At 43.6% G+C, this 23,017-nt stretch overlaps 2 protein-coding genes across 3 annotated transcripts; one reads left to right on the top strand and one right to left on the bottom strand.

The window, feature by feature from the left end:
- Nucleotides 1–2,637: 2,637 nt before the first annotated feature.
- LOC136457666 (uncharacterized) lies at nt 2,638–3,820 on the top strand. Its single transcript, XM_066457687.1, has one exon. It carries the CDS (start codon nt 2,726–2,728, stop codon nt 3,800–3,802), a length of 1,077 nt encoding a protein of 358 aa, XP_066313784.1. The 5' UTR covers nt 2,638–2,725; the 3' UTR covers nt 3,803–3,820.
- An 8,599-nt stretch (nt 3,821–12,419) lies between these two features.
- On the bottom strand, nt 12,420–17,007 carry LOC136461691 (protein NETWORKED 4B-like). Of its 2 annotated transcripts, XM_066460992.1 has the most exons (4): nt 16,811–17,007; nt 16,406–16,562; nt 14,487–14,621; nt 12,420–14,332 (listed from the first exon to the last, which is right to left on the bottom strand). In XM_066460992.1, the coding sequence occupies exons 3-4, from the start codon at nt 14,587–14,589 to the stop codon at nt 12,660–12,662; spliced, it is 1,776 nt and encodes a 591-aa protein (XP_066317089.1). In that variant the 5' UTR covers nt 14,590–14,621; nt 16,406–16,562; nt 16,811–17,007; the 3' UTR covers nt 12,420–12,659. The 2 variants fall into 2 exon arrangements, with proteins under 2 accessions (XP_066317089.1, XP_066317088.1); XM_066460991.1 differs by lacking the exon at nt 16,406–16,562 and having other exon boundaries at nt 16,811–17,006.
- Between the last annotated feature and the right edge of the window lie 6,010 nt (nt 17,008–23,017).

Here is a 23,017-nt window from a genome sequence, read left to right as displayed (position 1 = left end):
GTGCATAAGTGGTGGTCTAACTAACCTAAGCACTTCGCAAAGCATCTATGCTAATCACCGAGTGAAATACTAAGCACTTTGGACAACCCCACTAGCAAATTTTCCAGCAATTTCATGAAACCACATCATCGACTATTAACTCAGCAGCCTCCTCCCCATTCACATGGAGAACTCAGGCGTCATTAATGGTTGCGTCCCTTCGCTTCACCTCCTGCACCTCCCACTCACATCTCCACATTAGGACTTGAAACCGGCGATCCAGTCTCCCTTGTAAAATGAAAAGTTCGCACCTAGACTAGTCGCTGCATAGCTATCGTTCTCCTTATGCCGCCGCCTCTCTCCACCACCTCCATAGTTGCCGCCAAGGCACCTTGGCAAGCGACCACCAACTCCACTGTCTAAGTGTTAAAGAGAGGTAACAAAATGAAATTATGATTCTTCAATATTAAATATATAGATATAAATTTAGTTCTTAGACATTGTTAGATGATCCTTTTATCTAGTAATAACCTATGATCATCGTCTGTACAAATATATATGCAGCATCTAGTAGCGGCCAGGAGTTATCAGACGATGAGCGCGCTAAGCTGTGATTAGATTCGTGTCTAAGGTTTCCATTTTTCATGCAACAAAAGGACCAGCACCTTTTGATACTTACTCTACACATGGTCAGTCGGCAGCGGTGCCTCGTTGTGTCCGGAATCCGTCTGGTTTCCACGCTCCGTGGGCCGAGCTGCTTCAAATGGCGCTTCAATTGATATACTTGGGTCAGTTTTATCATATGAGCACGACACGATTTGTTTTATGAAAAAATAAAAACTGCTTGGATTTTTTTATAATTAAAAACTGCCTGGATTGAACCGCGGTCGAGAATACCATGAGCGCATCGGCACTCTACATCGCCGCGGGGCATGCTACGGTCCGTGCGGCCGGAGGGTACCACGCGTAGAATATATTTTCCCGCCCTTGCTGCTTCCCGCCCACCAGGCCACCAGGATTATGCCAGATGGCTCGCGTTCGGAACGAACAAGCCCACTGCATGCATACTGTGCCGGTGATTTTTTTTATATCCACTTGATTTGCGTGCATTGACGTCGTACATCTTTATAAACTAAAAAAATTCATAACTGCTAAACCAAATATCTAAATTAAATTTCGATTACACCATCAGGTTTTTTACAATAAATCCTTCGAAACAAGATCTCACATGAATATATTTAGATAAAAAAATTTAACGAACATTTGTCTTATGAAGATAGAACATTTTCTATTATTGAGCAGAGACGATGTTTTAGGTTCAAAGAATAATGTTTCGTCTTTGTAACAAGAATATTCTCAATTTAGGTTCATGAAATTGGTATTATAATATACATAAAAATAAAATAAAATAAATACATAACATAAATAAAAAATAATGAAATCTAGAGCAAAGCATAAGAAAAAAATGCGTAATAGAGAAAAATTTAAAAGAATATCAAATGGGTACTTTTCAAAATATTCTAAAAATAATTATAGAATATCACATGTATACTAAGTGAACATCACTAAATACACCATAAAACATCATAAAAAACATAATAGAACAACACATGTAAACTACATGAACATCGCAGAATACATCATAGAACATCATTATATACTACGTAAATATCACATGTATACTACACGAACATCATAAAATGCATCATAGAACATCACATCTATACCACGTGAACATATAAAAAACATCATAGAACATCGCATTTATAACACGTTAACATCACAAGAAATATCATAGCACATCACATGTATACTACATGAACACAAAAAAACATCACAGAACAGATATTATATACCACGTGAACATCACAAAAAACATCTTAGAACATCACATCTATACTATATGAACATAGCATCTATACTACATGAATATAGAAAATAAAAAATTAAACATAAAAATAATTAAATAAGATAAATAGAAAAATATATAATTAAAAAAGAAAAGAAAAGAAAAATCACATGAAACGAAAAACAAAAATAAAAATAAATTGAAGAAAGAAAATAAAAAATTAATAAGAACATGAAAGCAAAGAAAAGAAATAAAAGAAACATAAAAATGAAAAATGAAAAGAATAATAAAAAATTACATAAAACAAAAAAGGAATATAAATAAAAATGAATCATGAAAAGAAAAATAAAAAGGGAAAAGAAAGAAAAGAAAAGAAAAGAAAAGAAAAAGAAAAAGGAAAGAAAAAAGAAGAAGAAAACATACGTACCTACCTCAAATCCCGTCACAGCGGGCAGCGCACGCTCGCTCGTGCATATGCATGTGGGCCGCGCGTGGGCCTCGCTGCCGTGCAAGCGCATCGCGCGGGAAGATCACGCGGGAGCCGTTCGGCGCACGGCTTCCGTCCGGCCGTTCGGACCGGAAGAATCGCAGATCGCCGCCGCCACCGTCGACCGATCGCCCCGACCCCGCCTTCATCATCACCGTGTAATCCGCCCTGTTTCGGGCACCTGCACGGATCAGGAGCGAACTCGAGTCCAGGTCCGTTACAGAATCTCTCGTATTAAATGGATTGAGATTTGCCCTCCGACTCGGATAACTTCCCTAATCTGATCCTTTAAAAGAGAGAAGGGGCGAGGCGTGGTGTTACAGACTCCAAACGGCAATCAGACAGCAAAACCTACGAGCCGAGCAGATCCGCGGCGCGGTGTTTCTCGTTTTCTCGTCGGTGCGTGCGAGATGGAATCCAAGCTCACCCAGGATGTCGGCCCGCTAGCGGCGGCGGCCTCGTCTTTCCCGCTGCTCGTGTACGACTACGAGCACGGCAACCCGCCGGAGATTTCCCAGACCGTGCTCTCGGTCGCCGACGGCTCCATGCGCACGATCCGAGTTCCCGAGATGTGCGACTACACGTGTCTGGAGACTCAGCAAGGCCTAATGCTCATGGTGGACACCGCCTCAGGATCCTGCTGGCTCTGGAACCCGCAGACCGGGGAGAAGACGGCGCTGCCCTCCATGAACGGCGAGCTGCCGTACCAGTGCCGGTGCCTAATCTCTGACACCACAAGTTCTCCTCCAGACTCGGTCTCGGACGACGTCGATCCTCCGGACTCCCTCGTGCTCGTCTACGACCTCACGCGCCCGGAGCTTCTGTTCTGCCGAATCAGAGGCGGCGCCGGGTGGGTGAAGCAGTCCTACGACATGGGCACCGAGGTCCCCGCCACCGAGAAAGGCCCCACACCGAGCGGTGTGATCAGTGACATGGCTGCCGTGCAGGGGGCGTTCTACTACTCCGAGTCCAGAGACGTGATCGGCGCTCTCTTCAGCTTCGCCGACGATCCGGAGCCGCGTCTGGAGCTCGTCACCTTCGATGCTCCGCTGCCCACTCTCGCCGTGGACGCGCCGCAGCTGAAAGCGACGAAGAGCTACCTGCTGGAATCCTCGAGAGAGCTCTTCCTCGTCTGCCTCTTCTACATCAGCAGCAGCATCGAGCGCATCGAAGAGGTCGGCGCCTACGTGATGGATTTCTCGAAGAAGGAATGGTGCAAGGTGACCGACATTGGCGACGCGGCGTTTCTTCTTGGTCCCGGTCCCGGATGCTTCGCGGCCTCGTGCTCTGCGGCGGAGCATGGCCTAAAGAGCGGGTGTGTCTACCTTGCTGACGACAACAACGATCTCCACATCTTTGATCTCAAGCAAGGCACTCGTGAGCTCGTTAGACCAACTCAGGACATACCTGCTCTCTCGCGCGTGCCATTTTGGCTGGTGCCTGGTGCCCGTCCTCCCGCAGAGCCAGAGCTCTTTCAATTAATGTGAAATTATCGTAGAAAAGTTTCATCGCTAGTGAATAATATTTTTTAAGTCCTTTAAGAGTTTCTCTTATTATTTTTTTACTCTCGCATAACTAGCATGCTTATGTACTTTGATATATTTAAGTTTTTTTTTCCAAAATGATGCGACTTATTTTTTTCTTGAATTAATTAAATTTATTCCATTATATAAAGAAATTGTGCAAAAGATTCCCTAATTGAACGTTTTGCCTTGGAGTGCCTCTTGCATAGTCTTGTCTAGAATAGACTGCTTGGTGACTCTATCCGCAGCTTTGTTGGCATCATCTCTCTGTTACTATGTACCTTGTAGTATCTTGATGATGACTTGATGACAGAGTGTTGAATCTGGTGGATAACGAGCGGATAACACCTTTTTTGAGTTTTTTTAAAAGATTGACAATTTTATTTATTGTGATCTCACGAATTGTTTGAAAAACAACTTCGAACCGAGCTTTAACGAGCCGAACCAAAGTCAAAAGTCACACAAAATTATCTTATTTTTATTTAAAATGAGTTTAATTAGAGTATTTTTTTAAAGGAGACACCAAGCTAGCTCAACGAGTTTTTTTTGTCCAATCCTAACATAAAAAAATCAGGTGATTTTGGACACAAGAACCAATACTATGGGTACTATGTCTCGGTGATTTTGGACTTTGGCAGTTACACTACTAGGTACACCAGTGACGGATTCAGGATTGAAAACTTGTGAAGTAAAGCTTGATGAATTTAGATCAATTAACATCAGCAATATATATAATTGTAAAATTTATAAGGGATATAAATCTATTTTGACAAAAGTTGCGGGGTCACTTGACCCCACAACTAAAGCCTAGATCCGCCACTGACACGCAATCATTTTCTGTAAAGAAAAATCACGTTTTGCATTTGAGAGAGCTGTGCTTGCTTGGCTCCCAGGAGCAAGGCATGTATAAGCAGCTTCCGTTGGTTCCATGGCCTACTGGAAGGCAACCATCCAATCCAACACTTGCATAGTTGCATGGGACAGACACGAAGAAGCGTGTTTAGTAGATTGGGGTGAGGTCGTGACGAGTGTCATGTGCACGGGTTGATTTGCCATCTGTGCGAGTGGAGGTGGATTTGGATAATCCAAATTTTCAAATTTCAATTGGACTTTAGTGGTTTTGTGTAATGTCCATGATCATTTAACCCAACAAAATTCATTACCCACTAGACATCAACTTAAAAGAAGTCCAGTATCCATTAGTTTAGACATCAATGTAGTAGAGAAATCATTTGAATGTACAACCGGCACTTTTTAGATTTTTTCTAGCTGTTTCATGAACTGCTAGTGTGAAAGAACAATAAAAATTGAGATGTTTCACTAGTGTCACTTGAGAACCGTCTATCACAAGTCATACAATTTTTCGCTTCAAATACAGGCCTGTGCAGTCACTGAGCATCGAGCTCACAGCCTTAGACCCTGTGCGTTGCTCCCTAACTTATGATTAGGTGGCTAATACATAACTTTTGTATTCACTCTAATGAATATTATAATGCATATATGAGACCCTAAACAAATTTTATGAAAAAAGTTTAAACCAAAAAGTTTTAGATCTCTACTAATATTACAACTTTAGTTTAGGTCATTTCTCCGTCTAAGGTCATTTGAGAAATACAAAAAAAATGATTTCAAATCATTTGTAGTGGCAGCAGGTTAAGAAAACCGCTAGTGTAAATACATCTCTACTGGCGGTTTTCTTAAGGTTACTGCTAATACAAATCCTCGGTAGTGTAAATCGGATTCACATTGTCGGTTTTCTTAAGCCTACCACCAATGTAAATAGAAGATTTGTAATGACAGCAGCCTTAAGAAGATTGACAGTAGAGATGTATCTCCACTAGCGGTTCATAGCCATGGGCCCATAGTTCTATTTCTGTAGGCATATGTTTTTATTGAAAAGAAACTAGCGTCCATAAAAACCGTTTCTGTACTACTGCATTAACTTAAAAATAGTGTCCATTGGATGTTGGTTACTTGAGAGGTAGACCAACCTTAAGTGTATATTTTTAATTTATGATGTGGGACTCACGTATATATCTAGTCACACTGATTTGCACATAGTAGTTAGCAGTTATAATGAGTTATCTCCAATAAATTTTAGTTAATTTTGCTAAAATTTTAAAGTTTAAACGTGATGTTTTTAATTCTAGGATCCAACTTTCGACCTGAAGTCCACATATATCTATCTAATCACACTGGTCTAAACAAAGTAGTGGGCAATCAATGATTTGACTTATTTCGAACAAATCAATTTCGCTAAAATTTGAAGGTATGAATCCAAACTTTTAAATTATGGGGTCCAACTTTTAAAATAGAATTAACAACTAGTTGTAATTGCTTGTTATTATTGTATCATATTGAATGGATTTAGACTTAGAGAAATTAGATTAGCTTGGACTAGACAATAATAACTTTGTATTAGGATAGGTTTGTACTTAGATTTTTTTTCATTAGATTTATCTATGTGGATTTGAATGCTAATTCATTGTCACCTCTATCAGCGAGTTTGTCTGGCAAGTTTATGTTATCGAATCTAGAATCATTACATGGCTTCCATGAACACCACATATATAGCAGGTAAAATCAAACCTAGTCAGCAGTGTCTCTCATCATCTCGCTCGTCACACCCAAACCGCTGGCCCAACCGGCCCCCTCAAACCACCAAACCGCTGGCCCAACCGTCGGCTGATGGGTAAGCCAGCCGTTCGGGCTGTGGCTGCTGCCGGCGCAAGAGAGAAAAGTACTGTAGGTACAGTGCGAATAAGCCGGCCAACCAGCCAGCCGAACAGCTCCAGCCCCCACGATATTGGAGGCCCCTTCCACCACCCCAACCAGGCAACCAGTGGTCGTCGACACGTCGGTCACGCCGCCCACCATCGAATCGAGCCGCACGCATTGCTCCAGCAACTCCCTTCCCTAACCTTAACCTGACTACCTGAGCCAGAGCCGATGCAGACGAGGCACGTGGGAAATAAAAATTGGGTCACAACTCGCAAGGAATCGCACCCTGACATGTATCCGCGCGTCGGCACATGTTGTGGCGCATGCATGCTTAAATTTGGAAATACATTTGGTGGACCCTACGTATAATAAGGGGCTGTTTGGTTCTGACCTACCTAGGCCAGGCAGCTCGTCACGCCGTCGATTTTGAGCGCCTGGTGGTCGGATAGACCTGTCTGGGGAAGCACCCCTAGGCCACGCTGGCCACGCTGTGAACCAAACAATCTCGGTGCGATCTCATTACGGAAAAGAAAATCACACGTCATGCATGTTATCCGCATCACCTTGCTCATCGTGCATGCATGGCTCCAATCCAGCCAGACCCAAACCACTGGCCGTCAGCCATCCACGCTAGGTCGCCCGGGTACTGATTGGACCTAGGAGGTTGTTTGGTTCAACGATTTGAGCCTGTCAACCATTGACAGTGTAAACAGGTAGCGTTTGTTAGACGTTTGGATGGACTGGCACGTAATAGATCGCACCAACGGCGGAGTTATGTGGCGAAAATTTTTTAAAGTCCATATACTGTTCAGAGGGAATAGAAATATAAATAGAAGGCCATGACTTAATAATAGTGCAGAGTCATGGCAGCTAGCAAGCAATCAGTCCATCCCTAAGCATGGCAAACAACGCAATCCACATTCAGTCTCCACTCTCCCTTCTGCTTTTCTTCGTCAGAGTGGCATTGTCTCTATGGCTATATATCTCTCACCGCAGATGGCTCTGCACTTGGCATGCCGCAACAGAGCTCTTGCCAGCCTACAAAGCTCTCGGACTGTCGCAAGGTGTCTTCTTATTCAGCACATGCTTGCAAAATGGCCCCCGCCCTTGCTTGGGCTGCACGCTCCGCCAGTGGATCGCACCATGAATGATTGCATACCCTCCCGTTCCCGGAGTCGAGACGCTATCGCCACCATCCTCATTGCAGCACGTACGCTACGTGTGACTCTCCCGCGCCGCATGTCCTCTGCTCCTCTCTTCTCCAGCTCCGACCCTGCTTCGACTGTGAGGATGGCGCACCCCATACCCTATTGCTCTCCTCACACCTCTCCGTTTAACACCGACACTTTCCTTAAACCCTAATTGTGGATAGTGTTCTTGATTTTGATGGGATTTTCAGTGAAAAGGGAAGCTTTACAATAGGGACATGGGGAGAGCCAGAGAGGACCAAGAGCATCCTTTGGCCCGTGCGATCATGGCCCCGGAATCCAAAGGGCCTCATTGTTAATATAAGTACATTAAGTATATATTGTGTATTAATCTCTGTCTCAAGTATTCGTGTAGCCTAAATGACCTAAATTAAGTCTAGTGTGCAGTCTATTGTTTCGATTGATGGTTTCTATACATTCATGTATCATGTTTCTTGCATGTTGTGACTGGCAAACCAAGGAGTCAGATACTTTATATCTAGTTCTAATCCATCATTTATCTTCTCTTAGTTCATAATATGTTATTTTCTATACAATATATTATAGTTTACATTGTCGTCATTGTTTTTATTTGGACACTTAACTTAGGCCCTCATTTAAAGTTTCATTTGAGGCCTTCAGATTCCTCGGGACGCCACAGGAGAGACTATTAAGCTGTGTTTGGTTGGAGGGGCTAGGTGGGATGGATGGGATAAATCCATCTTTGAAGGTGTTTGGTTGGGAGACTGAGTGGGATGGAGTTACCCCCACAAGGAATATTCACTGAAATTCGAGGAATGGATTCCCTAACCCCGTTGGAACCCTAACCGTCGTCGTCGTCTTCGTCGTCTTCGATGGGGCGTGGGCATGCGCACGCGCCCGCATGGGGTCGCATGGGAGCGGGCACGGGTCACGTGGGCGCGGGGTCGCGCCCATGTTTGAGTTTCCGAAACAAAAAAAAAAGGAATGAGTAGATGATGGGGCACCTCGTTACTCAAACCAAACACACTCTATGTGTACCAATTAGATCAGGGAGGATCATCAATTCAAGGTGCATGTGGTCTTTTGTCAATGCATTATTTTCTCTAATGCAGCTCTTATTCCTTTTGCTGGCGGTATCGATTGCTTTGCAATAGGTAGCGACGGGAAGGAGTTCCCCATTGCTGTTTCTTCCCTTTTGCTGAACCAAACAATTCCGTAGTGTCTACGGGTTCTTCCAAGAATTTTGCAAAAAAAACAGCATGGCACTCACCATCTCGTTTCTGTCATATTCGTCGAAGGCACCTGTACCTGCGGAGTTCCAAAACACGCAGCATTGCACGGCTACGAACCGGTTGCTATACAAGGCTCCCTTCCTAGCTACCAGCCAGACTTGCGCTAGCATTGAAGGAGAAGAGAGTCGGTGGCACTACTGCTCAATCTCAGCACTATATAACCGTCTCTTCTCTCGCAGAGCCCCACAAACCGCCTTACCATCCCTGGTTCGAGAATCCTACAGCGAATCCCACCGCGAATCCCACCGTGAACCCAAGCCGAGGTCACGCCACTCCGCCATGTCTCGCCGCGGGACCCCTAAACCGTCGTCGACGAGTCCCTACAGCCTCCACTGTCCCAAGTGCGACGATCAGCGGAGGTATGCCATCACGCATATCTTCACCCATCTACGCTGGTGCTCCGGGCGCCCCCACGGCGACGGGGCCGCTGTGGCGGCGCGGCCAGAGCAGGAGGTAGCCAGGGAGGCACAGGATCGACTGGCTCCAGGTCGGAACCGCGAGGAACGGGCGGCGCGAGCAGAACAGCAAGCGCGGGGCCGGCGAGCTCTGCAGCGGGTGGCGGAAGAGCAAAGGCGGGAGCGGCTGCGCATTCTGAAGGAGGACCCAGCGGCCTCATCTTCCGCCACCTCGCCCTCGTTGTCAGCGTCCGACTCCACCGCGGCGGCGTCGACGTCTACCTTTCCCGCCACCGCTTCCTCTTCGTCGACGCCGGCCACCGCTTCCTCCTCGTCCGCGTCCAACTTCCCTGCCGCATCCTCCTCGACGCCGACGCCCACCTTCCAGGCCCAGGCCCACTCGTTGTCGCCAGAGGAAGATTCAGCGTCGTCCCCGTAAGGGCATCGTCGTCGTCTTCTTCGTCTTCGGTGGGGCGCGGGCATGCGCGCGCGCCCGCATGGGGTCCCCGACTCCCCGTATTGACCAGTTCTTCGAGAGGTTCTTCAAGGATTCTTTGGTCGTTTCTGTTTCTGCATTCTTGGAACTGATCAAAGGATATTGCATCTCGTGTGATGGTCTGGATCGGTTCTCGATGGATTCCTTCGTTATTTCTGTCTTTCGCTTTCTTAGAACCCTGTTCTGATCTACGTTCACTTGTGATGAACTAAGCATCTGAAAGTGGCTATGCAACTACTATCTGTTAGTTCTCACCTCAGTTCTAATGATCTGATGAAAGCTAATAGATTCTTGTTAATTGATTTGGCAGTTCATACCATTTCCTTGTGTCCCAGTGTGGAAATTGATACTGCTGAGCGGGCATCTTGGCGTGAAAATTGCAGGGTTTTGGTATAAACTTGTTGACATAATGTTTTCTAGTTTCTTGGAATAGTGCATCTGTGCATGACAGAAGTTCCATACTCTGTTAGTTATTTTCTTGAGTGCTAAAAAGGCAAAGAAAAACCCTCTAAGTTTTGCTGCTGAACATATGATTAGTCACTCTGGAAATCTTGTGAACTGACTGTCAGTTTTTGTTCTGATAAAATTTCTGAAATCTTGTGAACTGACTGACAGTTTTTGTTCTGATAAAGTTTCTGTTTGCTTCATAGTACTATCATTTTTCTTGTCTTCGAGTTCAATGATTCGAACAGCAGCTACTGCTTGTATCATACTGTTGTATAACTGAAGTAGCAAATGCTTGATAGTTGACTCTTCTGCTCTATGGGATGCCTAATCAGGTGATGGTGATCGAGGGCAGTGTGTCTTGTCTAATGGTCTAGAGCAATTCTTGATGGATTCCTTAGTTGTTTCTGTCTTTGAATTGGTTGAGCTTAGCTTTGGGCTGTTTTTGTTGTTTTGTTCATGTCTGAGTTTGGCCATGCAATTACGATTTGTACGTTCTTGGCTCAGTTCCAGTGTTCTGACAGAAGCTAATAGATTCCTGTTAATGGATTTGGTAGTCTGTACCATTTCCTTGTGCCCCCAATGTGAAAATTGATATGGCTGAATGTGCATCCCTTTTCGCCACAATGGTTGATAATTTCTTGAAAAAGTGCATGCTACCATTTACTTTCTCTGTTTAATCACTTTGTTGAGTGACTAAAACCTTTTGATTTTGCTGTTGAAAATATGATTAGTCAGTCTGAAAATCTTGTGAACTGCTTTGCTTGTTCTGATTGCTTCACATCATTTTTCTTGCATTCCATTTCAATGATGGGTTCAACTACTGCTTATATCATACTGTATTACTGTTATTAATTTGTGATAACAGAAGATAATAAAGGGCGTACCCAATGCAGAGAGCTCCCGCTCTGTGCGGGGTCTGGGGAAGGGTGTCAGTGGCAAGCCTGTGCAATGCGAGGAGACCACGACTCGAACCCAGGACACTGATAATAGAAGATAATAATACTGCTAAATCTTAGACTCTTCTGCTGTTGAGTTTCAGCTGGACCTGAGATCTGCTGTGCGTTTAACTTTCGGATCTCATTGTCGTTTCTTGTGTGTGAATACTGATTATGTCATGCCTGTCCTTGCATGCATATTGTTTCCTATTCCCTGTTGTCATTATGTTTTTCCCCCGATTCCATATGTGGTACTAAGTAACATCACAATTTGCTACTGAAAAGCTCTTCTGTCATGCTTGTATAAGTTGTGTTACTTAACAGCTCAATATGTCACCTATTTGTTTTTCACTAATTTTCCATCAATCCTGACCTTTTGTTTATACATCGAGAAACTTAACTTTTCAGTTACGAGTGTAAGTATCACTGGAGATGTTTTCTTGCTTGCTTGAGCCAGTCCTTCCATTGTGCAGTGTTTGCAAGTATTCAAACAGGGTTCATAGGTTTGATTGCCAGAGTTTGAACCCTGTTTAGCTTCAGTGCCCACTGTCCAGAGTGCGTGTCAAATGGTTTCAGACTTTCAGAGTTCGTGAGGCTGAATCACTATCACTGCATAAGTTGTGATAGCCTGATAGGTAGATGTCACAGGGACTCCACGAGGTCATTTCCCGAGCGCTGATGTTAACTGCTGCAGTGCTGCTTGTGTTTGGTGTTTCTTGCGCTGCATCTACATTCAGTCTGATAGGTGGTCTGATAGGTGATAGCGGTCAGTCTTCAGAGTTGCTGATACTGTCTTTGATCGCCGGCCTGCGTTCAGAATAGTTAATGCACACGTCATGCTTGTTTAGTTTCATCACCAATGTATTACGTATGAATGAGTCGAACTTTCATAGATTTTCAAGACAAACTTCTTTGTCGAAACCAATTCAGTTTTGAAGTAGAGGTGAAGAGGCATAGCTGCAGTAATACAGGGCCTGCAGGCTGCAGAACGGCGTATCTATGAGCACTAATCAAACAACTAATCTGATCACTTCAGATTAGTTGTATCTCCGAGCACTCAAAGCATTCGTCGTTCCAAGCTGGAAAGATCACTTCAGCAACCAACAATGAACACGAACAGAACGAATAAAGGGAGTACCATGATTATCCATTGGCAGCTCATTACATTACACACCACAGATTACGATTACGAGTAACTCGACAGTTCAAGTAACTAAATAAAAGCACAAGCTTCACTCAAATTATATTATATAGGAAGACGGGAAGGAGACAGCTCAAATTACATCGTCAGACAGCACAACACTGAGAAGCCAACTTCAGAGTTTCGACATCCTTTCAACATCCAGAGGAAGGGCACGCTGCTCACTCATGTTGCCATCACCACGGGCCTCTTGTGGTCCTGCAGGAGCTGCCGAAGCTGCTGGTACCCATGGCGGTAGTGATCAAGCGAGAAGCACAGCTGCCTGATCGCCTCACGCTTCCCCTCTGCGCTGTCCGATATAATAAGCTTCTGCTTCTCAATCTCGTCCTCGAGCTCACACACGCGTGAACGCAGGCCTGACTCGTCTTTCCGTGCAATATCTGCCTCTTCGATCAGCTTGACATGCTCCAGGTGCAGCTGATGCAAGTGGTTGTCCATTTCCTTCAGCTTTTCATCACGAGTAGTGACATCAATCAGCAGAACGGACACCTTGTTTTCGACTGCAGCCTTCTCTGAAGACAGCTGCTCGATCTCCGTCTTAAGATGGGCGATGGCTTGAATCAGTTCAGATAAATGTTTCTCACTCTCAAGGGATGCTTCTGCTTTCTCCACGTGAAGTTGTTCAAGCTGTGCCTCTGTGGCTGTCAACTTGCCCTCAAGGGAAGCAACCAAGGAATTTAGGTCACTGGTTGCCTGTTCCACATCCTTCATACGATTCTGAAGTTCTGTTTTCTCTTGAAGAGCTTTTTCTAGGTCGTCTTTCAGGTTCTTAATTGTAGCTTGTAGCTCCCTAGCCTCAGCCATTGAATCCTCCAACTGCCTACGAACTTGCTCCAACTCCATAGCACGTTCCTCAAGTACACCCTTATCATTTGAATCATTTTCCAATCTTGCTTGCAGATCCTTGATTATTTCTTGTAGCTTTATAATCTCTGCAGAAGAATCATCTAAGTTATTAGAAACTTGTTCAAGCTCCTTTACCTGGGCCTCAAGCTGCAATTTCTCTCCTGTAACTTCTGTTAGGTTCCGTTCAAAATTCTTAACAACTTCCTGGAGCCTTTCAATTTCAGATTCAAGAGCGGATTTCTCATGGAAATACTTTTCAGAAACTTGCTCAACCTCCTGCTTGCACTTCTCAATCTCATGGCCACGGTGCACTAATTGGGCTTCAAAATGTTTTGCAGTCGAGGCCATGTCTCGTTTTAGATCCTCGATCTCATTCTTGCTTGCCAGAATTGCAGCTACCAAGTCTTCCTTTTCATTGCTAACTTGTTTGAGACTCTCTTCAAGTTTTTCACATTGGCAGTGCATGTTCTTTACCTCAAGTGCCTCAATTTGTTGCCTTGCTTCCTGAAGCTCATCTTCTAGCTCAGTAATCCGTCCATCCATTATATAAGAAATCCCATTGCCATTTTCTTCACTTGCCTCATCAACCTCTGAATCAGAATCTGAAGAAGATGATGATCCATCACTCCCCTTCTTGGAAATGTCTGAGCTTCCACCAGAACCAAGGAACACATCGAAGCCAACTGCTCTTGTTTTGCGCTTCGGTTTTGCTGTGTTCTGTTCCATGTTAGGCTCTGGAGATGGTGAAATTGATTGTGTCTCGGAATCAGTTTCGGATATACCAGAGCCTTGAGACTGCAGTGCAAGACCCTTGCGCAATTCCCCAGTCACGTTGTCGTAACGCTCAGCAAGAGCACGGTACATGCGATAGAAATTCTCAACATGATTTACAAGCAGAGGCCTTCTTTGGAAATACATCTCAGCCTTCCTTGCAAAAGAATCACCTTCATCCTCTATGAGCTTCAGCATCTCTTTAACTTGCTTATCCATCTCTATTCATTCAGAAAAGAAAAAGTCAGGAAAGTTTGTGCTATTATTATACTGCAGGATACATGAACATTGAACAAGTTACTGCAGATTGCTCTTCCTGTCAAATAACAGAAGTGTCAGTACATGCTGTCATTCAATAAAAAACAGAGTTGTTACCTTCCAAATTCTCAGCTAGCCATTTGGAGTTCTTTGGGCTAATATGGCTGTCCCACCACCATGAATGGGACTTTCTCGTTTGCATTCTATGCATGCGCTTCATTGTCACCAAAATAAGATCTCCTCTTAGTTGACCTGAACATGATTGACGGTGAACAGAAGAACAAGTGGGCTAGTCTTAGTATTATTATTGACAGAGTAAAAATTTTCAATGTCACCACTAAAGAACTGTTAGAATAATGGTGACAGTAAACAAGAAACAGCAACCAGTAACATCGCTCACAGATAAAGAAAAAACACAGAGTGCGCAAAAGCCGTGCATGGCATAAGGTTAACTCCGATGGATCAACTTGCAATCATATGGGTAGGAAGCAGATCTTCTACTGCCTACCTGTAGAATAGTACTGCATGCATATATTAGAGGAGGATGAAAAGGGCTCAGCATATCAACCTCCAAAATGCAGGGACCAAAACATTGATTGGTTAACAAAGAGATGGGAACCAATCAGCGATGGCTTTCCAGAAAGCTCAGGACCAGAAAATTGATCAGCATCAGCAACCCAAGGTGGAATTGGGGAACAAAGTAAAAAAAAAATTGAGGTCAAAACAAAGTAAAAATTCACTGTGACGATACAACTGTACCTCGTTTTAAGTCATTGATGTGCGAAAAAAACACAAGTACATTCTTTTATGAATGATGCAACAGCTTTAGACTAATGAGTATGGGCCATTTAGTGCTTATTGTACACATTTATCTGCCATGAAAAAATGATCAAATAAACATCTAGTTTGACACAGATTGCCTATCTCACAGACATATAAGTGAGGTGTTTTTAGATAATGATAAGTAAGGTGGTTGCATAAAACTACTATGCCTTCTCAAGGTAAACTAAACAGGTTTGAGATGGACTAATGTCTAAACATGAAGTACGTCAATCTCTTTGGCTCGAATATAGTTGGGAAACTCATTCATGGAGCAGGCTATGTACGGCTATGACTTGGCTATCACACACCACAGCACAAAAGATGTCGCAGCTACTTCTCCCTTCGGCCCCTTGTTAGGTAAGAGAGCCTAATTCAATGGACTTGAATAAACTTGCACAGCCAAAATAAATTGACAGAAAAATTGTTCTGTCCCCACAGGGATCAGAATTTCAGGGCCCAAGCTGAAACTTGCAGTACCAGTGTACCACAAGCTCTTCAGTTATTGTCAACCAATATCGAACCCAATCAATGAGTGAGGACTGAGACTAGTCAATTTAGTAAAAAAAAATTGTTTGTGATCCACGTAACATGGCTGGCCCCCGCAGGCATCGGGTGAGGGGCAGAGGGGCCATCACAGTAGGAATAATCTAGTACATTCTGATGTCAACTGCGGATTTGAAGAAAGACCAGGAGTGATCCACCTATCTTGTATTTCTGGAAATTGTACATTATTTATTCATTTCTTGAAGGTAATTTTGTCATGCATGTGAAGATGGCAATAATTGAAGAACACAGCTAGGCACTCAGGATAAGTAAAAATATCTGTAGGAAATTATGTAATATACAAGGGCGAGGACCTTGCACATAGATTTAAGAAGCCCAAAATATCAGTAAATGCTTCAAAATTTGGAAGAAAACTCATTCATATTTCATACAGTTAAATTCCCCAAAGTTAATGGTTATAAAGGGATCTGATCTGATATGAGTAAATATACAACAATTTGCAGGTCTCCTGACCCAATAGCTGTGAATAGGCACATGCACCAGCTAGGATGGTCACCCTACGTGTGCTCTAGAGGGGAAAAAAATATATCGAAGCACATCCAAACAAATTTTGAAAAAACAAAATCTGCCCTCCATCAGACTGATCTCCCCTAGAAGTCCCATCTGCCCATCGCACAGCAGGAAACAAGTTCAAAATAGGCTGCACGTACCACGAATCGCTATGAGTCTTGCAGCTTCAGGGAGATACTACAGACTCCAGAGGATTTGTAATGGTGACATGTAGCTCGAAGCAAGTTTTCCACATAGAACGGATTACGAAAGCTCAGTATAATCAAAGAGCCGAGTACTCTGGTGACCGATGGCCAGCTGAAAGGGACGGGGATTTAAAGGTCAATCTAAACCGAGGAAAAGTCAATCGACAAACCAGCCGCAGCAGCGCTCCAAAACGCCTGAAATCAGCATGCCCTGTTTCCAGGGCGCCATGAGCGTGGCGTCAACACTAAGCGACAGTGCTCAAAATTCGAAATCTCAGAAAAGTCCGCGGCACCAGGAGGAAGACGCGCGGCGAGCCTCCAAAAAACTCAAATAGCGACGGAAGGGGTGGGAGAGCTTACCGAGGAGGAGATGGATCCAGGTCTTCTTCTTCCCCCGCCCGGCCGCCCGGAGACGAACGAAGCGCAGGCCAGAGAGAGATTAGGCCTGAAATGACACCCGCCCGGTGGTGGTGCTCGAGAGTGGAGGGCGCTTTAAACCGCGGGGACGACGGGCCCCGGGCCGCCGAGGTGGGATGATGATGAGCTGGACGCGCTTAGGCCCCGGCCCCCGTGGCAGTGGCCAGTGGCAGGTAAATACTCTACCAGGGTCGTTACAGGTTACGCTGCTATTGATTAATGATTAATATAATTCGTGTCCAGGACACCTGGGATGGGAGGCGGGACCCACGCGGCGCGGCCGCGGGGTGATATGCATTGTATGGCTTGGCTAGCATTTGTTTCGAGGAAAAAAACAACGGTAAAATGATTTTTTCATAAAAGCTGTTTAGCTAGTACTTTTGAATTTGAAGGAAGGGGAGTTCAAATGATTCCTATGGAAAAAAAGAGAAATCTAACTACACACTGTTTTTCTTCATGCTCTTTACTACCTATGACACCTCTCAATTATCCGAGCGTTCGGCTGGGATAAAATAAGCATTGTTCATGCTCGAAACACTGTTTATGTTAAAATTTTGTGAGAGAAAAACACTACTCTGACTGGAAAAAAACAAGCCGAACTTGCTCAGCCGATCGCTGCCTATATTCTCTCGCCTTTGACGCATGCTCTAGTAGTTTAGGGCGACGAGCCAACGATAGGTTTTAGCGATGGTGTAGGGTCTGCCCGGTGGTAGACCTCACCTAGTTCGTCATGTTCACTTGGCTTATAAGCCATACTTTTTCAGCCAACGAACAATAATTTTCTCTCATAACAAATCAGTCAACAGTACTTTCAGTCATAACTTATCAGCCAAGAGAACATGATAGTTATGTTTGGAAAAGAGCAGTGGTGGAGGACATGTGAGAATTATAAGATATAATATACATGGTTTAACAGAACAATGGATTATAGTTTATAGCATCTTTAGCAAATGAAAAAAAAAACATGCTACAGTAGGCATTGGACAAACTCAAGGTATGGCAATGGCCCCACCTTGCCATACCGAGAGCTCCAGCACTTAGAAAGAGACAAAACACGGGTAAAGTGGAGATGGGACACATTGAGCATAGAAGCTATGATTCTGATACGAGTTTGAAGAAACACATCAATAGTAGACCTGTTCATATTAAGTCCTTGTTTAGTTCACGAAATTTGGATTTTGGGGCTACTATAACATCTTCGTTTTTATTTGGTAAATAGTGTCCAAACATTGACTAATTAGGCTTAAAACGTTCGTCTCGTAATTTCCCACCAAACTGTGTAATTAGTTTTTCTTTTCGTCTACATTTAATGCTCCATGCACGGGCCGCAAACATTCGATGTGATAGGTACTGTAGCAACTTTTTAGATTTTGAGGTCCAACTAAACAAGGGCTAAAACACACAATGTTTTCTGTACACCCAAGCTTGATATGAGCTTGACATAGGCTATGAAAACTGGGTCTAAGTCTATTACGTGGACATGCGAAGTTGCGTTGGGTTTTTATGGAGTGGACGAATTTCAGGTCTAATCTTGAGCCTTGAATCGCACTAGGTTAAAATAGCTTGATGCACCAATCGGATAGCGCCATGCAAGACATGAGCCTATTATCAAGTCTAAATGACTGTGTCTACAAGCATGCAATGCTCAATTATTCGATATAAAGTCTAACAAATATTCAGCCTGTTCGCTGGATGGTTTCTAGGCTGATAAGCTCGGCTGGTGCTGTTTTATTGTGAGAGAAAAATATTGTAGTATGACTGATAAACCCTGGCTGAAACCAACAAGCGAACATGCCGATTCACTCCATATTTGAAATACAATTAGTACTTCGTCCATCAAAAATAAGTCCACATCTCTCACTTCGAGAGTCAAATAATTTCAAGTTTAACTAGATTTATAGAAAATAGTATTAACATTATCTCTCTAAATATGATTAGTATGAAAATATATGATATAATTAATCTAATGATGATTATTCGATATTACAAATCTTAAGAGTTTTTTTATATATAATATTTTGTTAAATATATTTGGTCAAAGTTAAAAGTTGCTGATTTTTTGTAAGCGAGAATGACCTTTTTTTTTGGACAGATGGAGTACACGACAAAACGTATAGCGCAACAGCCAAAGAAAAGATTTATTAGTGACGCGCGACAACGACTACGTACGTACCCGAGCCACTCGGCTACTCCCACGGTGGATACATACCACGGCTACTCTCGGCTAGGGAACGCCATGGGTAGTTTCGGAAACGCTCGGAGTTCTGGTGGGGCCGAGGAGTGGGGCCCCCGGGCGTCGTCGTACTACCCGTTGCCACGAGGTGCGCGGCGTGAACCGTGCCCGCGTGCGCGTGTGAACGACGAAGACGACTGACCATGGCAAGGGGTATGGGCCGGCCGCCGGCGCCGGCGCGGTAGCGGACGGGGCCCGCATGCAGCGTCGCTTGCGGCGGGTATCAAGGTCCAGTTTAGTTACCTCCCAAAATACCAAATTTTTCAAGATTCTCAGTCAAATCAAATATTTGGATACATGCATGAAGTATTAAATATAAATAAAAAATAAAACTAATTACACAGTTTAGACGAAATCCACGAGATGAATCTTTTAAACCTAATTAGATTATGATTGAACATTAATTACTAAATAATAACGAAACTATTACAGTGTTATTTTGCCAAAAAAAATTCGGCATCTAAACAGGCCCCAAAATAAACGGCCGGCGGGATATTTCGAAATCCACCATGGCGGGAGACGATGAGCAAGCAGCGGGCAGGTGTCATTTCTGATAAAATATTACATCTACACCCTACACGGTCCGTGGCCCTTCAAGTTGCTATAGCCTCGTCACTGGCTGCTGCGATGCGAACGACGACGATGCACTGCCCGTGCCCGTGCTCGAAAATCCCAAGGCAACAGAGAAGCGTCAAGCGTCGGCCGTGCGTTACCTTGTTTAGCGCGTGTTTAGTTTCCACCTTAAATTCCTAAAAAGTGCTACAGTAACTATCACATCAAATCTTGCGATACATATATGGAGCATTAAATGTATACGAAAAAAAAACTAATTATACAGTTTGGTTGGAAATTGCGAGACGAATGTTTTGAGCCTAATTAGTCCATGATTGAATACTATTTATCAAATAAAAACGAAAATGCTACAGTAGCCCAAATTCCTAAATTCAGGGAACTAAACATGTGCTTAGTTCCCAACTTTGTCACTATGCAAAAAGAAGATTCTCCATCACATCAAACTTGCGGTACATACATGGAATACTAAAAGTATGACATTTTCATCGTCAATAATCGGCTGCATCGAGTTTAAGTTTTTACAGGCCTATTGAGCCCCTCTAGGCCTTGCTAGATCCTTTCATTAATGGCATAATTGTGAGCATTTAAGGCCTATTTGTAAATCACAGGGGCTCATTTTGTGACTACAAACCCCACAAAGGGAATATATGAAAATAACCACCTTCCTCCTCCCTATAAAAGGGAGGACAAGAAGGTTTTTTAGCACCTTAGTGCAACTTCAAGAGACTCTTTATATCCTTCCTAAATGCTAGAAATAGAGATTTTTGTGAAAAAACTATCCTCCAACAACTTCTCCAAATGGTTATTCAAATATAGCCATCTTCTATTCTGGATTTTTCGCTAGCCAAAAATAGAAGATGAGAATAGTTCTCTAGAGTGCGCATGAGATATAAAAAAGTTTTTGTAGAGTAAAAAGATGTAGAAAGCAATTTTATGCAAATTACTCTCCAAATGATGATTTAGACAGTGAGATTTAGAAAGGCTCTTAGAGATGCTCTTATGTCATTTACTAGCAGAAGCTCCTTCCCATCCTTTGTAATGTCCATATCAGGACCTGAAAAGAAATGATAAAATGTAAGTATAGGTTACTTTATAAACCAATAATAGATTGTAAACTACCTAGGAAATGTACCTTACCTTTAAATATCATCAGGGTAATTATTCTAAGAAGCTGAACAGAATACAAGTCCCAAAACAATCTGAGAAAATAAACAATTTTTAGATACTAAAGAGGGAGGTGTGGAAGAAGCTGAGAAGCGAATGGCGCCAATCATGTGTGCCAGCCCAACACGTCTGTAATGAGTCCAAAGTCGACCGTAAAGCCAGTGCTAAGGGCTATGTGGACGAGGTCGACGCCGCCGCAGGTGAGGTAGTCGTCCCAGATGCGGATGTGGTGCGCAGCTCACGGATAGCAATAGGGATGATTCTTCTCCGTTGCTCCACCGCAAGCTCTCCTAGGCTGCGTAGAGCCTGCTCCATCTCGATGGCGCCCCTAGCCCACTCCGCCGACCTAGCGTGGCTGATCCAGCTCCACTGCTCCACACCTATCCTCTGTCTCCGTCACCTTCGCTTCCCCCGCTCCACCTGCGGCTGTGGCCACAGGTGGCCAGCCCGAGAACCACCACGGGTGGCGCATGATATCCTCTAACCGATAGTACCAACCATCCTTGCAAATGGCACAGTACATTGACACCCCTTTCTTGACCTGCTTGGGGTAGGGAGGGTTCATCGATACATGGAATCATCGCCGCACATGATATCCTCTAACTAGTAGTACCCGTCATCCTTGCAAATGGCATAGTACATCGACACCCCTTTCTTGACCCGCTTGGGGGTAGGGAGGGTTCGTCGATACATGGCATCATCGCGCGGTGGTGGCGGTTGTGGTGGTCGGGCCGGGCATAGATGGAGGAAGGCTTGGGATAGATGGCGTTCATCTTACAAGGTGCTTTGGCGTTTGGCAACGTCCGCCTATCCGCGGCAATATATAAGAGGCACGCTTGTAGGCGCGCTTGTATGTGGATTTGGGGTGGTGCGGTGTTGAACCTTCTGGACACAGTTGTGTCTTGCAACACTGAGGAGTGAGACCGCAACTGCATATGTTTTTTCCTGGAGTTTTATGACTCAATGGATAAAATATTACTCCATCCATTTCAACTTATAGATGTTTAGGCATTTCTAAATACATTACATTTACTATATTTTAGATTTAGTGTATATCTAAGTGCGCAGTAAGAGTGATGTATAAAAAACCCAAAGCATCTTATATAATTTGAAATGGCGTGAATCCAAGGAATGTCATCACTATTTCCTAAAATACACCATATTAATTCTACGCCTGATATGGCTTGAGCCTAGCTACAAGGAGATGGAGTTTTGAGTAGACCAAAATAATCTCATAGTCTTCTTATATCTCTTTATTTCCCTTCACCCTCTCCCCCTTTCTCTTTCTTCCTCCTTTGCCCTCCCTCCATGGCGGGAGAGCTACTTTCTTCACCCCCTCCCTCCATGGCTAGAGAGCTACTTTCTTCACCCCCTCCCTCCATGGCTGCAAGGCAAAGGTCCATGGTGCACTATGAAGGGATCGTGATGCCTAAAAGGAGGGTTGAATTTGACAACTTAAAAACTACTTCTAAAACTATGGCCTCTAATTTTCACCAAGACAAAACCTGTGAAATAAAAAAACTATCTAGATGTGCAATTAAGGTGTGCTAGGTGTGTTGCTATCTCTAATACAAAAGAGTTATGCAACCTAGATTTCAATCCTATCAACGGCGGTGTTTGTTTTAGCTTTTCAGAGTCTCGCTTATAAGTTGAGCAGGCTTATCTGATAAGTCACGATCTAGAGAACCTACTGTCTGAATAAGCTGGGCATTTGGCTGTCCTGATTATTTCTGGTAGATTATCTGTCCTGGATGTAAATTGACCTATGTACTGTAACACCTCTGGTGTTTTGACCTAGCACTAAAACTTGACATGCCATCATATGCATTGCAAAGCATTCATAAAGTAGAAAATTTTGAATGCATTCACTAAATAAGCTTTATTTCATAAGTTGTTATTTTATGTGATGGGATTCAAAACTTTAAATAAAGGTCATGACCACAAGGGTCAAATTTCATGTGATCATGTGAGGCCATGTGTCATTTGACTCAAATAACCCTAATGAGCCATGTTACTGGTCAAAAATCAAAGTTAAAATAAAAAGGTAAACAAATCAAATTTGAATTCAAATTCAAATCATAAAAGTCCTTTTTGCCCCTTTTAACTAATTCAAAATCCATTTGGAATTTGGGGTTGTGGCAAAAAGCAAAGTTGAAGATTATTTTATAGGGATCAACTTT

Source organism: Miscanthus floridulus, chromosome 6 (genome assembly GCF_019320115.1).
Source record: "Miscanthus floridulus cultivar M001 chromosome 6, ASM1932011v1, whole genome shotgun sequence".
Classification (NCBI taxonomy): domain Eukaryota; kingdom Viridiplantae; phylum Streptophyta; class Magnoliopsida; order Poales; family Poaceae; genus Miscanthus; species Miscanthus floridulus.
This window is presented reverse-complemented; position numbering and strand designations above follow the sequence as displayed.